The sequence below is a fragment of the Leptodactylus fuscus genome, chromosome 1, assembly GCF_031893055.1.
Source record: "Leptodactylus fuscus isolate aLepFus1 chromosome 1, aLepFus1.hap2, whole genome shotgun sequence".
NCBI classification, from domain to species: Eukaryota; Metazoa; Chordata; class Amphibia; order Anura; family Leptodactylidae; genus Leptodactylus; species Leptodactylus fuscus.
In genome coordinates, this window is record NC_134265.1 from 344,214,244 (window position 1) to 344,231,444 (window position 17,201).

Below are 17,201 nucleotides of genomic sequence, written 5' to 3' on the forward strand. Positions count from 1 at the left end.
CTGACCCAAATGTAAACACAGAGTCCTTTTGAATGGAACAAAATTCACCAGCAGTGTTTTTGGCCCTTAGGGTGAGTTGAACCTTGCACCAGCGTGTTTCCCGTAACATCAGGCGGGCCCTAAGTTCAGCGCTTTGCACAAAGTTCCATGTGACCAGCTACGCATGGACAAGTGCATGCGGACAGGGACGCTACCTTTCAATCTTGGGACAGTGGTTGAATGTGCTTGAGGCGGGGACCGGGTCGCAAAATGTGGTGGACTGACTTGTTTCCCCACACAATATTCCTGGGAGGAGGGCTGAAACACCACCCTCCTTCGCCGTTAAGTGGACCCCAGCTACGAGCTGGAAACGCTGCAACACTAGCTTGGGGAGACGTCAGCAGGCCGTGCTGAAGCTCATCAGCTTGGGGGACAGACAGCACACTGCCTCTGAGGTCAGGGATGCCATCCTGGATGAGATGGCAATTTGTTTTTCCCCGCTGCCCCTGGGGCCAGGCTTTTTTGTCTTGTTGGAGGGCTCTGGAGCTTTCCAGCTTCCAACACGTTCCATGCTTGGCCCACGTCTAACTTAGTGGTGCAACGTTTTTTGAAAACATACCCAAATGTACAGAAGCTACTGGTGAAAATGCGGCGCTTGTGCGCCCGCTTTTGCAAGTGTACAGGAGCCGCTGCTAGCCTCAAAACACTCCAGCAAGGCCTACATCTGCCCGAACACCGGCTGTTGTCCGTCGTCCACACACGCTGAAACCCTACATACCATATCTTGACCAGGGTGTGTGAGCTGCACAGACCTTTGATGGAGTTCCATCTACAAAACCCAAGGGTTCCTCAAAGTCAGCTCCCTCAGTTTCTGCAGCATGAGTTTCCATGGGGGGCAGAGTTATGGCTAGAGGCAGAGGCATGGATAGGGGTGATGTCTAGGGGCAAAAGCAGTGTGGATGTGGAGGCAAGCTAAGCAGCAAAAACTGGGGGTACAAGCAGAGGCATGGACTGGGGTGATGTCTGGGGACAAAAGCAGTGTGTATGTGGAGGCAAGCTAAGCAGCAAAAACTAGGGATACAAGCAGAGGCATGGAGTGGGGTGATGTCTAGGGGCAAAAGCAGTGTGGATGTGGAGGCAAGCTAAGCAGGGAAAAAGGTGGCTAGAGTCAGAGGCATGTCACAGGACAGCTGCATGACAGAAGCTAGGCCTGAGCCAGCAAGGCCCAAGATGCTCTCTTTTCTAGCTTCTTTAGAAAAATTCCCCCATCGAGGCCACATTCCTCGATGGGGGAGATAATTTTAAAATATATAGGTCGAGGATAAACTGAGTGTGGTTTATACACTTTGCAATGCTACTCCCCATCAGTACAGTACAGCGCAACCCACCCACATGCCCAAGGCTTCAACTGCCTCATTTTAAAACTTCTGGCCCAGGAGATGTTGGCATCCCGGCTTGTGGACACTCTGCCCTTTTTGGGCCTGCTGGCTACTGCGCCACCTCACTGTGCCGTCCACACCAGCACTTTTCCCCAAACATGAGGCGGTCCCTAAGTTCAGCGCTTTGCACAAAGTTCCACGTGACCAGCTACGCATGGACAAGTGCATGCGGATAGGCACACTACCTTTCAATCTTGGCACAGTGGTTGAATGTACTTGAGGCGGGGACCGGGTCGCAAAATGTGGTGGACTGACTTGCCTCCCCACACAACATTCCTGGGAGGAGGTCTGAAACATCACCCTCCTCCTCCTCCGCCGTTAAGTGGACCCCAGCTACGAGCTGGAAACGCTGCAACACTGGCGTGAGGAGACTTCAGCAGGCCGTGCTGAAGCTCATCAGCTTGGGGGACAGACAACACACTGCCTCTGAGGTCAGGGATGCCATCCTGGATGAGATGGCAATTTGTTTTTCCCTGCTGCCCCTGGGGCCAGGCTTTTTTGTCTTGTTGGAGGGCTCTGGAGCTTTCCAGCCTCCAACACGTTCCATGCTTGGCCCACGTCTAACTTAGTGGTGCAACGTTTTTTGAAAACATACCCAAATGTACAGAAGCTACTGGTGAAAATGCGGCACTTTTGCGCCCACTTTTGCAAGTGTACAGGAGCCGCTGCTAGCCTCAAAACACTCCAGCAAGGCCTACATCTGCCCGAACACCGGCTGTTGTCCGTCGTCCACACACGCTGAAACCCTACATACCATATCTTGACCAGGGTGTGTGAGCTGCACAGACCTTTGATGGAGTTCCATCTACAAAACCCAAGGGTTCCTCAAAGTCAGCTCCCTCAGTTTCTGCACCATGAGTTTCCATGGGGGGCAGAGTTATGGCTAGAGGCAGAGGCATGGATAGAGGTGATGTCTAGGGGCAAAAGCAGTGTGGATGCGGAGGCAAGCTAAGCAGCAAAAACTGGGGGTACAAGCAGAGGCATGGACTGGGGTGATGTCTAGGGACAAAAGCAGTGTGGATGTGGAGGCAAGCTAAGCAGCAAAAACTAGGGATACAAGCAGAGGCATGGAGTGGGGTGATATCGAGGGGCAAAAGCAGTGTGGATGTGGAGGCAAGCTAAGCAGAGAAAAAGGTGGCTAGAGTCAGAGGCATGTCACAGAACAGCTGCATGACAGAAGCTAGGCCTGAGCCAGCAAGGCCCAAGATGCTCTCTTTTCTAGCCTCCTTAGAAAAAGCTGGGTAAAAGCAGAGGCATAAACTGGGGTGATGTTTAGGGGCGAAAGCATTGTTGATGTGGAGGGAAGCTAATGTCACGTTCGTGTCTAAGTCCAGACCCAGATTCCAGACTGCAGATTGCACTGCTAAGGAAACAGGGGAAGGAGACTATCCCTGACACTACGGTGGCTAGTTAGGCCCTGCCTATGGGTGGTGGTCAGCTGCCCCCAAGCTAGCCTTGGCCCCGACATCTCCTGGCTCTCTAGCATGAAGACATAGCCGACAGATAGGGCAAGAGCTACAAGAGAGCTAGGGACTGGGAATTCTAAGGTGGTGACCCCTACAGAAATCAAGGTGCAGCTGCAGACAAACAAACAGGATGGGATGTGCTGGACAATGGACACGCAGCACAACACAATACAAAACAAGAGAATGAGGAGAGGGACAGTGGAGAGGTGAGGAAAGGGTTAACACAGGACTGAGGCAAAATAAACTGGAACCCACCTCAAACAACCAGATAGTGCCAAGCAAACAGAAGTGAAGAACAGGGCAGAGTAGAAGTGTGGAGGGACAAACCAAACTCACACACAAACAACACTCAAACTCCTTCCTAGACAGTTGCAACACAAACAAAACACTCCTCCTCCCAGGGCCACAAATTTTAGGTTGGGACCATAAAAACCGGCAACTAGTGGAGCCAGCCCTCTTCCTTATAAAGGCCCCAGAATCCTCCCATAGGTTGATGGCAATAATTAACACCTGAGGTTCGATTCCTGGAACCTCAAGTATGCTCAGAGGACTGATACCAAATACCAAAACCGATGGTCCAGTGGCAAAGAAACCACCAGCAAAACACAGGAGCCCGGATCAAATCCCCAACCAAAACACACACCAACATATACAAATAACAAGGTCATGACAGCTAAATCAGCAAAAAAAACTGGGTAGAAGCAGAGGCATAAACTGGGGTGATGTGTAGGGGCGAAAGCAGTGTAGATGTGGAGGGAAGCTAAGCAGCAAAAACAGTGGGTAGAGGAAAAGGCTTGCAAAACTCTCACCTGTTGGAAGACTTATTCCTAGGTCTGGGACATGTTAATGGCCCCCCCTGGCCAAATTACTGCCACTGAGGGGTCTAGTGTCAACAGGAGGGACAAGTATAGGCGCATGTTGTGGGAGTACCTGGCCGACCCCAGCTCTGTCCTCTCTGTGCCCTACACTTATTTCCTCATAACTTTTTCGGCAATACACAACTCCTGTCAAGTTCCCTTGGAATCTCAGAGGATGTGGCCTAAGTGCTAAAAAACACATATGAGTTCCCTTGGCAATGTGCTGTAAGAGAACCCTGGAGCTGTATTAAGTTACCATAGCATCCAGCATGGCTAAATGCAGCGAAAACATTTGTACCACTTACATAGATGGTAACTTCAGTGCTGCAGTTGGCAATGGACGATGTAACAGGATTAGCTGAGGGATCGATGTCTTAACCACTTTTTGGCACAAAATTAAAGTCCAAAGCAAAGTATGGTGCAAGGATATGATGCAAGGACACCTACACATCTGTCTCTGACACATTGGGGAGTTCACCCTCATCCGCCCTTTTGGCCTGCACCATCATGCGCCTTTTCCGAGCCACTCCACATCTCCCAGGCTTTTCATTACAGGCAGAAGTACAACACTGTTATGTCAGTCCAGGTAGCTGCAACGGGGCTAAGGAATAGCAGTAGGGAATCTCGCCCTGCACTACTCCCACTAGCTATCCCGGTCCCTGCCTCACGGGTGTGGGTCGGCTGTACTCAGGCTAAGCCTGACCCCGACAGCTCCTCTCTCACTGATACCGTAGGCCTAGAGGGAAGTGGGAGAAGGAATGCCCTATAAGATCTCTAGGGACTGGAGACTAAAGGGGGTCACCCCTAATGAACTAGTGAAGCTGCTACTGACAGGGACTGACAAGGGTGTGCGCTGACTAACAACACAAGCAGCACACAGGAAAAATGTGGGAAAGGATTCCCCCAAACCAATATGGGAAGGAACCATACACTAGGAAACAAACACAGGGAAACTGAGTAGAAATCAAAGGATAAGGCAATTCACTCACACAGTCAATTATACACAGAGGGAGGATTGGTGAACACAGAAGGGAAAACACACAAACCAACTCGTTCACCCAAACCTCCCAAAAACCAACCACGGAACTTCCTCTATCCAAGATAACCACCTACTCCTCCTGCTAAGGCCTAGCTCTGCAAAAGCGACACTCAGCACAGAACCATGGGAGGCATGGGTTTAAATACAGAGTAGAGACCACTCCTCCCAGGTGCAAATGGGAGGACAGACTAATCAACCAGGAAATAAAGCTGCCTACCAGCAGTGCGCGCGTGCAAGTCAGAAGGTGTGCACCAATACCCACGACAAGACAACCCCGCAGCGCCAGGATGCCACCCCAGACACCGCGCAGCCAAAAACTCCCCAGGTAAGAAAAATAGAAAGTAATGAACCTAAATACTCCTAACACAACACATTAGAAAGTTCAATAATAAAAAGATAATCCAGCTCACCCAGTAGCACACTTATTCTTGAAGTACCTCTTTCCGGGGTGCACGATACCGATAGACTTTCTCGGTCAATGAAGACTTGTATCAAATAGCAAAAATCCAGCACGCTCCAGAAAGGGGATTGAATAAAACTCTATTTCTTTATTTCTTCATATATAAAAAACATAACATCCTATGTTTTTTAGAGGAGCCGCATCAGCAGATGGAGCGTATCGCTAATGTATGATGCTACGCGTTTCAGGACATAGTCCCTTCCTCATGGCATCGTACAGCAGTACAGTACAGCACAACCCACCCACATGCCCAAGCCTTTAACAGCCTCATCGAAAAACTGCTGGCCCTCTAGATGTTGGCATTTATGCTTCTGGATACCCAGGCCTTCCATCACCAGATGGCAGCTGGGGCACCTCCCTATGCTGGGCCTATCCGTTACTACTTCTCTTCGTGTGCTGTCCCTGCCGTGCACCTGCACGTGTCCCATAACATCAGTCGGGCCCAGAGCTCCGCGCTTTCCTGCAAGGTCCACTTGACCACTGACACATGGACAAGCGCCTGTGGTCAGGGATGCTGCTTATCTTGAATGACAGGCAGGGTGAATGTGGTGGAGTCTGGTCCCGGGGTGCAAACTGGGGTGGCCTATCTCCTCTCCCAGCCCAAAATTCATGGCAGCAGTTCACTGAAAGCCTACTACGCTGCAACCTCCACCCCAGCTACTAGCGGCAAACACTGTAACACTGGCATGGGGATGTCAGCAGGATGTGCTGAAGCTCATCAGCTTGGGGGACAGACAGCACACTGCCTCCGAGGTCAGGGATGCCATCCTGGCTGAGATGGCAATGTTTTTTCCCCTGCTACACCTGGGGCCTGGCATTTTTGCGCCTGTGATAATGGCCAGAACCTGGTAGCACATCTGGAGCTTGCCAGACTCAAACACGGTCCACACATGTCCCACGTTTTCAACTTGTTGGTGCAATGGTCCTTTGAAACCTACACTATTGTGCCTGATATACAGGTCAAAGTGTGTCCATGTTCGTAAGTGAGAAGTAGCCTCTGCTAGGCAGAAAACATTCAGAGCACACTCCTCTCATCTGCGCACCGTTGGCTGGCGGAGGAAGACGAGGGGGTTGGAGTGGCATCTGATGTCCCTGTCCCACGCGAGGTTAGAGGGTGCACTTCAGTGCATCCCATTGCTTCACCACAGATGGTGTGAAGGGGAGTGGAAAATGGAGGAAATGAAGAGTGACCCTTACAGTTGGGGCCAGCAAAGGCATGCCAAGTAACACACTGGCACACATGGCTGACTTGATGTCTGGTTGCTTTTCAAGAGTCAAACGCATACTTCACATCATGGAGAGCAAATAATACTGGATTTTTGCAAGCCTCGAACCCCGGTCTAGGTCTAATGTCTGTTCCTTTGTTATATTAGGGGAGAGGGAAAAAAAATGCTAAAGTGATGCGTTTAGCGTACATAGACTGACTATTAATGTGTATCCCACTTAGTGTTGTTAGGGTTACACACAGTCACAACCTGACTAAAGCTTCTATAGCTGTTAATAAAGTCTACGTAACTTTACAGTATCCAAAAAGACAGCTGGTACCGACAGAGAGCAAGACAAATGTCAACCAAAGCTGTGAGCTCTGAACACCCACAGTGACTTTGGCGTCATCATTATAAGGGAGCGGGTGGTAATAAATAACTTGGCAGTGCCTAAAACCCAACAAGCTTATACAACTATATTTACATTAAGATACACAAATGACACTTTTTAGGAGCATGTCATGAGACAAGCTGATAAGATCTTCCTTTGTGCAGTGTTATTTGAAAGTTAAACGCTGCCTTTATTTTAGTTAAAGAGGACCTTTCACCATTTTTCCCACAGGCAGTTCTATATACTGCCGGAAAGCTGACAGTGCGCTGAGTTCAGCACACTGTCGGCTTTCCCGATGTGTGCCCAGTGTGAAGAGCTTACGGTCCGGTACCGTAGCTCTTCTATGGTCAGAAGGGCGTTTCTGACACTCAGTCAGAAACGTCCTTCTTCACAGCACAGCCAATCGCGCTGTGCTGTGAGAGCCGGGAGGAACTCCCCCCTCCCTCTGCTCGCAGTACTCGTCCATAGACGAGCATTATCAGGGAGGGAGGGGGGAGTTCCTTCCGGCTCTCACAGCACAGCGCGATTGGCTGTGCTGTGAAGAAGGACGTTTCTGACTGAGTGTCAGAAACGCCCTTCTGACCATAGAAGAGCTACGGTACCGGACCATAAGCTCTTCACACTGGGCCCAGATCGGGAAAGCCGACAGTGTGCTGAAGTCAGCGCACTGTCAGTTTTCCGGTAGTACATAGAACTGCCTGTGGGCAAAATGGTGAAAGGTCCTCTTTAAGAACAAGGTGCAGACAGATTAGAACATGTTGTCTTCATTGTCAGAATCCTCTATATAGGTAAGGGGTTTTTTTGGCTGAGCTGTCCGGGAACGAGCACTATATGTCAATAGCAACAAATGAGGGTGGTATGAGGGCCCCAATATATTTTAGGAATTAACACTCAGAAACTGGCACTATATGCCAATAGCAACAATTGAGGGTGGTATGAAGGCCCCAAATTATTTGGGGAATTAACATTAACAACCTGGGTGAAGATGGAAAGAGGCTGAGATGTAGGGTGTATGTATCCACAAATTATTGGGGGACTTAGCACTGACAACCTGGGTGAATATGGCAAGAGCCTGAGATGTAGGGTGAATGTATCCCCAAATTATTTTTGGAATTAACAGTCAGAATTTGCCACTATATGCCAATATCAACAAATGAGGGTGGTATGAAGGCCACAATATATTTTAGGAATTAACACTCAGAAACAGGCACTATATGCCAATAGCAACAATTGAGTGTGGTATTAAGGACCCAATATATTTGGGGAATTAACACTGACAACCCAAGTGAATGTGCCAATACCCAGAAATTTTCCATTTATGTTTCCCGTAATAATTTGGGGATTTCACACTGACAACCCAGGTGAATATTCCAGTGTATACAAGTTAGGTGCGGGGGGCACACTGTCATACCCTATATACCCTTAATCCACATTCTATGGGCTGAGCATTTCAGTGTATACCAGTTAGCTACGGGGTGGTGGTGGGGGGGGCATACTGTTAGAACGTGGATTGAGTGTATATGGGCTGAGCATTTCAGTGTATGCCAGTTAGTTCCGGGGGGTACACTATTAGAATGTCGATTTAGGGTATATAGGGTATGTGGGAATACACTTTCAGTGTATCCCACTTAGTATTATCCCCACCGCGGAAAGCTGTGTAGCGCTGATGCAGCCTGTGAATCCCACCTTATCGTTAGTGGGTAGACACTGTGACATTCTTTTTTTGATTCCCCCTTCAATGTAGCTCTTAAAAGAGCTGTTGGTTTTCTTCTCCTCTCCTATTCTATCCCTGCCTACCCAGAATCTAATCCCTATCTAAATTGACGGACACCTCCGTCCCTGACGAAGTGCAATCTCTGACTGACTCGAAGCTGGGCGGCGCTGTTCTTCTGAATCAGAGGTCACATGTTTTTGGCAGCCAATGGGTTTTTAGTATTTTTTTCAATGTCCCTGTTGTCGTACTTCCTGTCCTACCTCCCCTGCGCTGTTATTGGTGCAAAAAAGGCGCCGGGGAAGGTGGGAGGGGAATCAAGTTTTTAGTCAGTTTAGTCTAGTAACTATGTTTTAGGCTAAGGCGAAAAAGTGCTGAGTGAAAAACTGTGCTTTTTCCTTCTGCACTTTTGACAGAAAGTCTGCAGAGTTTTCCTCTGTGGACTTTCTGCTCTAATTATAACTATAGGGAAACCGCCAGCATTTCCATAGGTATAATTAACATGCTGAGTTTTTCCAAAACGCAACAGATTTCCCGTGGGGTATTTTTCTGCAATGTGTGGAAGGCATTACATCATTTGGACCCTTTAGCTTTAACCCCTTCCCGACATCCTCCGTAGTAGTACGGCGCATGACGGGTATTTAACTAGGGCGGCCACCCGGGAGCCGGGCAGCCACCATAGTCGCCGGGTGTCTACTGTTTTATACAGTAGACAACTAGCGGTAATGTGCCTGGTCAGTGCCTGTACCGATCGGGGACATTAACCCTTCCGGCGCCTAAGTCAAAGCTGACCGAGGCTCCATTTTCCTGGTGGCGCGTGAACGCCGCCATTTTCCTTGTGATCGCCGGCACCTGGAGTAAGCTCCGGTGCCAGTGTCACGTTGCTATGACAGCCGGGAGCTCCCCAGCCTGTCATTCTTTTGCTTCTATTGCAGGCTATGCTAGGTATTCTGCAATAGAAGTGCCGGTATTTTGCAATTCATTGAAATGCATTAGCATTGTAATGCATTACATTAGTGATTAGACCCCCTGGGGTTGAAGACCCCTAGGGGGTCTAACAAATGCAAAAAAAAAGTTACAAAAAAAGTAAAAAAAATATTTAAAAAAATAAAAAATATTAAAAGTTGAAATCACCCCCCTTTCCCTAGAACACATATAAAAGTGCTTAAATACTGTGAAACACATACATGGTAGGTATCCCTGTGTCTGAAATCGCCCGCTCTGCAAATCTATACAAATATTTTTCCTGCACGGTAAACGCCGTAGCAGGAAAAAGAGTCAAACATTCCAAACCGCCGTTTTTTCACTGTTTTGCTTCTGATAAAAATTTTAATTAAAAGTGATCAAATCAATAACATTCCCCAAAATGGTAGAACTGAAAAGTACACTCGACCCCGCAAAAAGATACGCCCTATATATCCCTGTACATGGACGTATAAAAAAGTTATGGGTGTGAGAATATGGCGACTTTTAGAAAAAAAAATTTTAACACAGTTTTGGATTTTTTTTAAGGGGTTAAAATGTAAATAAAACCATATAAATTTGGTATCCCCGGAATTGTACCAAAACATAGAATACAGATGACTAGGGTTGAACGATCGTGTTCGGAAATGATCGGATTCCGATCGGCGATTGAGAAAATTTCACGATCGGAATTCTGAACACGATCTTTTTAGGTGGGATCGAGATCGGTGATATTTTCCCACAATGCTTTGCTTAGCCTTCACACTGAGTATACGCTGTATACTCAGTGTGAAGGCTCCGCTGCAGGTCCATAGGAATGTATGGAAGCAGCCGGCACACAGGGGTTAACCCCTGCGTGTCGGCTGCCTCCATTCATTCTAATGAGACACTAAACTAAACATCTGTAGTAGCTACTTACCTCCAGAGATGTCTGGTCCGGTGCCTGGTGTGTTCTCCTTCTTCCTCTCTCTGCCGCTCCACGCTGGTCTTCTTGCTGCCCCGCCTCCTTAGTGTTTAAAGAGCTAGGAAGGCGGGGCTTAGGAGAGTGTGGGTGGGTACAGGGCGGGGAGACGTGACGTCTTCCCTCCCAGTACTCGCCCACACTCTCATAACCTGGCAGGGAAGGGGCAGCAAAGCAAGAATAACAGCATGGAGCGGCAGCGAGAGGAAGAAGGAGAACACACCGGGCACCGGACCAGACATCTCCGCAGGTAAGTGGACACCAGGGGGAACTAAGTAGCCAGAGGATTAAAAAAAATCCTCTGGCTACTTTAGTGATTCACTACACAGCGTGGATTCTAACAATTGTTAGATTCCATGATGTATGGTGAATAGGATTGCTTTTAAAATCCGATCTCCGATTAATAAAAAAAATCCCATTGACTTGCATTGGGATCGGAATTGGGATCGAGATCGGGTTCGAATGAAAAATGATCGGAAATCGGATTTTAAAATCGATCCTGAAAAAGATCGGCTCAACCCTACAGATGACATGTCATTTTGGCTGCATAGTGAATGCTGTAAAACCAAAGCCTATAAGAAAATCACAAAAATGCATTTTTTCTTCAAATCCACCCCATTCTGAATTTTTTTCCAGCTTCTCAGTACATTATACAGAATATTTAATGGTGACATCACGAAGAACAATTTGTCCCGCAAAGATTAAGACATCATATTGCTTTGGGAGCGGAGAAATAAAAAAGTTATGGGGTTTAGAAGGAGGGGAGTCAAAAATGAAAAACAAAAATCAAAATATGCCATCGGCGGGAAGGGGTTAAAATGCCATTTTTATTCAGCCTCTGTTCTGATCAACTCCAGTTTACTCATAATCTTCATATCTGATATAATACCTATCCCCCTGCCATGTTATTTGTTATTCTTCAATAAAAACAGAGCTTACAAAAAATAAAAATTGTATCTACCAATAAAATGTACAGCTCATCTTGAAAAAACAAACAAGCCCTAAACCAGCTCCAGTTACAAAAAAAAATGTTATGCCTCTGAGAAGATTGTGATGCAAAAGCAATTGATTTTTTTTTTCTCTCCCAAGATAGGTTTTTATTCAACAACATAAACAGCAAAACATTTGACATGTTAAAAATGAATGCCAAAACTAATGTTTTTCTTTATCCTTCCAATCAAGAGTTAATAAGATGTATTCATAAGCTATAGACACTGCACAATGGTCTAACTGAACAATGCATCTCCTCCTGCAAAGAATAAGCTCTTATACTCATGAATTAATAAAAAATATAGTTTATACAATGTAATAGTGGAAAACCCAAAAATTACAACATCCTTTAGTTCATATCTGGCTGCAGTAGGAAGTGAAATGTACAGTATAAGGAATGTATTTTCGAACAGTATATCAGAGTACAGTCCAAGTTTAGAGTTTACAAGGGAAAAGACACCAAAACTGACCTGCCCCTCATCATAGGAGTCAGTGGGGAAATAGTGATCTAACCCCTGAGCTACAGTATGATCAGGCAGTAGTAGGAGCTCTATGAAAAAAACTGTGATGACAAGGAACTGGAAAGATCCCCAGGGTAGCCTAGACAGCCAGGATGTGTCAAGAACTGATGGCGTGTTTCTAACAGGTGGCCTAAAGAATATTCAGCATTACTGAGTAAGAAGAGGGTCAGGGGATAATCGTACACATCAGGGAGAAGGTGTGCCTACATAGGCGGTACGGAGACTTACAAGTCACTCTGCTCCGCTAGGGATTCTGGGTAAAAAATATGCAAATCTATTCTCCAGGATGTAATTAGGAGAACAGTGCACTCTGTACGCCGCCCTCTAGAGGGCAGCATCCTTAACATCATGCATGACTCAGTTAAAAAGTCTACTATCATGATGCGGATTCAATTGCCAAATTAGTATTTCTATTCCAAAAGGAACAGATTCCCAGCTATGGACAGAGTCGTTTCGGTCTATTGGGCCTCCTCAGCATAGCGCAGGGATACTAATTTGGCAGAGTGAGAGACTATAGACCAGGGTCAGGGGATAATCGTACACATTAGGGAGAGTGTGTGCCTACATAGGCGGTACGGAGACTTACAAGTCATTCCTGCTCCGCTAGGGATTCTGGGGAAAAAATATGCAAATCTATTCTCCAGGATGTAATTAGGAGAACAGTGCACTCTGTATGCCGCCCTCTAGAGGGAAGACTCCTTAACATCATGCATGACTCAGTTAATAAGCCTACTAACATGATGTGGATTCAATTGCCAAATTAGTATTTCTATTCCAAAAGGAACAGATTCCCAGCTATGGACAGAGTCGTTTCGGCCTATTGGGCCTCATCAGCATAGCGCAGGGATACTAATTTGGCAGAGTGAGAGACTATAGACCAGGGTCAGGGGATAATCATACACATCAGGGAGAATGTGTGCCTACATAGGCAGTACGGAGACTTACAAGTCATTCCTGCTCCACTAGGGATTCTGGGTAAAAAATATGTAAATCTATTCTCCAGGATGTAATTAGGAGAACAGTGCACACTGTATGCTGGGAAAATGGCAGCGCCCAAGCACCGCCAGTAAAATTGCGCCTTGGTCATCTTTGATGCCAGATGGGTTAATGCCCACGATTGGTATGAGCTCCATCCGTGGGCATTAGCGCATGGTGTCTGCTGTATAAAATAGTAGACAGTGGGCAGCTATGGCTATCATGGCTGCCTTGTTTAAACACCCGGCATCTGCCGTACTAGTATGGCGGATGTCGGCAAGGGGTTAAAATTAATATGATTTTTTTTTTCTTATGTTTTTTTTGCCCAAACATGGGGTGATGTTATTGTTTGAAAAATATATTTCTATCTACTGTATATCCATACACTACATTTATTTATTGTTACATTAAGCAGAAAGATTAATATCTTGCCTCACCTTGTAGTCCTGAAGAATTTTCTTAATCGTTTGCAAGATTTTTTCAAAAATCTCAATTTTGTGGTTTTCCAAATCTTCAAAAAGAATGAGGTATAGAGATACCTGAAATACAAATATAATTTAATGAATATTTTGCTAAAAATAAAAAATGACAATTACATGCGAGGAAGGGAAGGAAGAAATTCACATATTTGAACAAACCTTTCGACCATTTCAACTTTTTTTCCTAAGTAAATTCAGGTGGCTGAGAAAGCCAAATATGGTTACCAAACAATTAGTTATTGATGAATAAGGCCAAATAAGCAGTACGACAGTACCCTAGAACTAAAGTATTCTGAGCACAATCACACTGTGTTTATCTTACAGCTTTGTATCAAAGCAGTAAGGTCTGTATTAGTATTTTCCAGTACTACATTATTATTAGAGATGAGCGAGTAGTGAAATATTTGAGATTCGATATTCATATCGAGTAGATCCTCAATATTCGACTACTCGATTGAATATCAAATCTCATTACAGTCTATGGTCAAAAATGCTCATTTCAGGGGAAACCACTATTCAACTAAAGGAGAGTCACCAAGTCCATGAGTAGCAAGAGGAGAGTGTTTAGGAGGAGCGCTGTGCAGTTAAAGCGCACGGACCCCATAGACTATAACGGGTCTGTGCACTTTAACTGCACAGCGCTTGCAGTTTTGCTAATATTCCGTTCGGAGGGGTCCTCCTGCGGATTCCTTCCGGACGGGAAGCAAGCGCTAAGGTGAATTTACTCATCCTGCAGAATCAGCATTGATTGGCAGGCTCTTCTTTTCTAGTCGGGAGAACTGCAGCTTGCGGCTATGCGGGAGCTGACTTTTTCTCATAGGAATGCATTGACCGCCGTTGATTGGCCGAATGCTTTACAGTGTACAGTATTCGGCCAGTTAATGCTAGTTCTGCCGGAGGCTCATCTATATGGAGGCGAAGTCTAAGATCAACACTGGTCAATGCATTCCTATAAGAAAACGTCAGCTCCCGCATAACCGCAAGCTGCCAGCTCTCCCAACTAGCAAAGAAGAGCCTGCTGCAGAACCAGCATTGATTTGCTGAATGCTATACACTGTGTGCAGACGCGCATATTTAATCCTCTGGCATGTGGAACTGTGTGCAGGATCATGTATCTAATCCTCTGGCGTGTGGTACTGTGTGAAATTGCGTGTATCTAATCCTCCGGCGTGTGGTACTGTGTGCAGAGGCACGTATCTAATCCTCCCCCATGTGCAGTGGCGTAATTACCGCCGTAGCAGCAGAGGCAGCTGCCACAGGGCCCGGGACATTAGGGTCCCGGTGACAGCCGCTACCACTGTTATCATTATACTCGGGGGTCTTTTTGGACCCTCGAGTATAATGATCGGCGGCCCGGGAGTGGTAAAAAAACATAAAAAACACTGTTACTTACCTCTCCACGATCCGGGCAGGCTTCGGTCTAATCGTCTGATGTCTGATGACCCCGGACTGCGTCCCTGTTCATGTGACATCTGACGTCATTGAAGATGGACTACTTCGGAGGCCGACATCGTAGGAGCCGGGCGATATGTAAGTGTTTTTTTATGGTTTTTTTTCCCCCTGGGCCTCCGATTATTATACTCTGGGGTCTGAAAAGAGTATAATAATTCTTTATGGGTGTCCACAGTGGGACAGAATACTGTGTGCAGGGGCCACTATGGGACATAATACGGTGTTCTGGGGCCACTATAGGGGATAATACTGTGTGGAGGGGCCAATATGGGGGATAATACTGTGTGGAGGGGCCACTATGGGGTATAATACTGTGTGGAGGGGCCACTATGGGGCATAACAGAGCGTGCAGGAATGCGTAGGAGGGGGTTGTCGAGGTCTTCGGCGTCGGTATCGGTCGGGAAGGGGGGGCCATGTCAAACGTTCGCCATGGGGCCCCGCCATTCCTAGTTACGCCACTGCCCATGTGGTATTGTGTGCAATGGCGTGTATCTAATCCTCCGGTGTTTGGTATTGTGTGAAGACACGCGTATCTAATCCTCTGGCATGTGGTACTGTGTGCAGATGCGCATGTCTAATCCTTCCCCGTGTAGTACTGTGTGTAGACGCATAGAAGTGTCTAATCCTCATTGGTGTGGTACTGTGTGCAGACGCACATATCTAATCGTACGGCATGTGGTACTGTGTGCAGACACGCGTATTTAATCCTCTGGCATGTGGAACTGTGTGCAGATGCGCATATATAATCCTCCGGCGTGTGGTACTATGTGAAGATGTGCGTATCTAATCCTCCAGCGTGTTGAAATGTGTGCAGACGTGTGTATCTAATCCTTCCCTGTGTGGTATTGTGTGAAGAGGTGCGTATCTAATCCTCCCCCGTGTGGTACGATGTGTAGACACGCGTAACTAATCCTTCAGCGTGTGGAACTGTGTGCAGACGCGCATATCTAATCCTCGGTTGTGTGGTACTGTGTGCAGACACACGTATCTAATCCTCCTTTGTCTGGTATTGTGTGAAGAGGCATGTATCTAACCTTACCACGTGTGGAACTGTGTAGACGCGCGTATCTAATTCTATGGCATGTGGTACTGTGTGCAGACGTGTGTATCTAATCCTATGGCATGTAGAACTGTGTGCAGATGCGCGTATCTAATCCTCACTCATGTGGTATTGTGTGAAGTGGCGCGTATCTAATCCTCCAATGTGTGGTATTTGTGGAGACACATGTATCCAATCCCCAACGTGTGGTACTGTGTGCAGATGCGTGTATCTATTCCTCTGGAGTGTGGAACTGTGTGCAGTTGTGCGTATCTAATTCTATGGCATGTGGTACTGTGTGCAGATGCGCATAGCTAATCCTCTGGTGTGTGGTGCTGTGTGCAGTTGTGCGTATCTAATCCTCCCCTATGTGGAACTGTGCAGACGTGCATATCTAATCCTCCGGCATGTGGTACTGTGTCAAGATGTGCGTATCTAATCCTTCAGCGTGTGGAACTGTGTGTAGACGTGCATATCTAATCCTCGGTCATGTGCATGTGGTACTGTGTGCAGACAAGCGGATCTAATCCACCAGTGTGTGGTACTGTGTGCAGACACGTGTCGAACTGTGCGCAGAAGCGCGTATTTAATCCTCTGGTTTGTGGAACAGAGTGCAGACATGAGTATCTAATCTTCTGGTGTATGATACTGTGTGCTGACCTGTGTATCTAATCCTCCGATGTGTGTATCTAGGTTTGGATATCAGTGTTGGATTGTGCATGTGGAGTGACCATGTGTATTGCAGTTGGAATATGAGTGAAAGACTTGCAGGTTTGTATTGGCTAAGGGGGGGGGGCATTGTTTTGGGAATGCTGTATCTAAGCAACGGTACGTCCAAGCAAGTTGGAGCCTGATCTTAAACCTTCCCGGATACCTGAAGTATCTGTGTGCCAAATTTCGTGAAGATCGGTCCAGTAGTTTGTTCGCGTATAGAGAACAGACAGACAGACAGAAACTCATTTTTTATAATATAGAGAGACTAGAGGAAGGACCCGGCTTCGCACGGGTATATTACATTTTATGTTTGTGTAGTGGCCCCATAAGAATTGTCCAGTTTTGCACTGATGTATTTTGTATGTTGTTTCTGTGTATGTCCATAAGCGTCATGTGATTATGTCGATCTCATTTTGGATGTCAGTGAAAAACCTGTGATCAGTTGTTATGGATACCTGGAGTAAAGCTGTATCTAATCCTTCCCCGTTTAGTACTGTGTTTAGATGCAAGTATCCAATCCTTGTTGGTGTGGTACTTTGTGCAGATGCACATATCTAATC

At 46.6% G+C, this 17,201-nt stretch overlaps 1 protein-coding gene across 1 annotated transcript in view; it reads right to left on the reverse strand.

The window, feature by feature from the left end:
* Positions 1–17,201, reverse strand: part of LOC142183515 (uncharacterized) — a 166,177-nt gene that overhangs the window by 28,347 nt on the left and 120,629 nt on the right. The window contains exon 19 of the mRNA XM_075258664.1: positions 13,395–13,496. Coding sequence (XP_075114765.1) covers positions 13,395–13,496 — 102 coding nt within the window. The remainder of the gene's footprint in view (positions 1–13,394; positions 13,497–17,201) is intronic.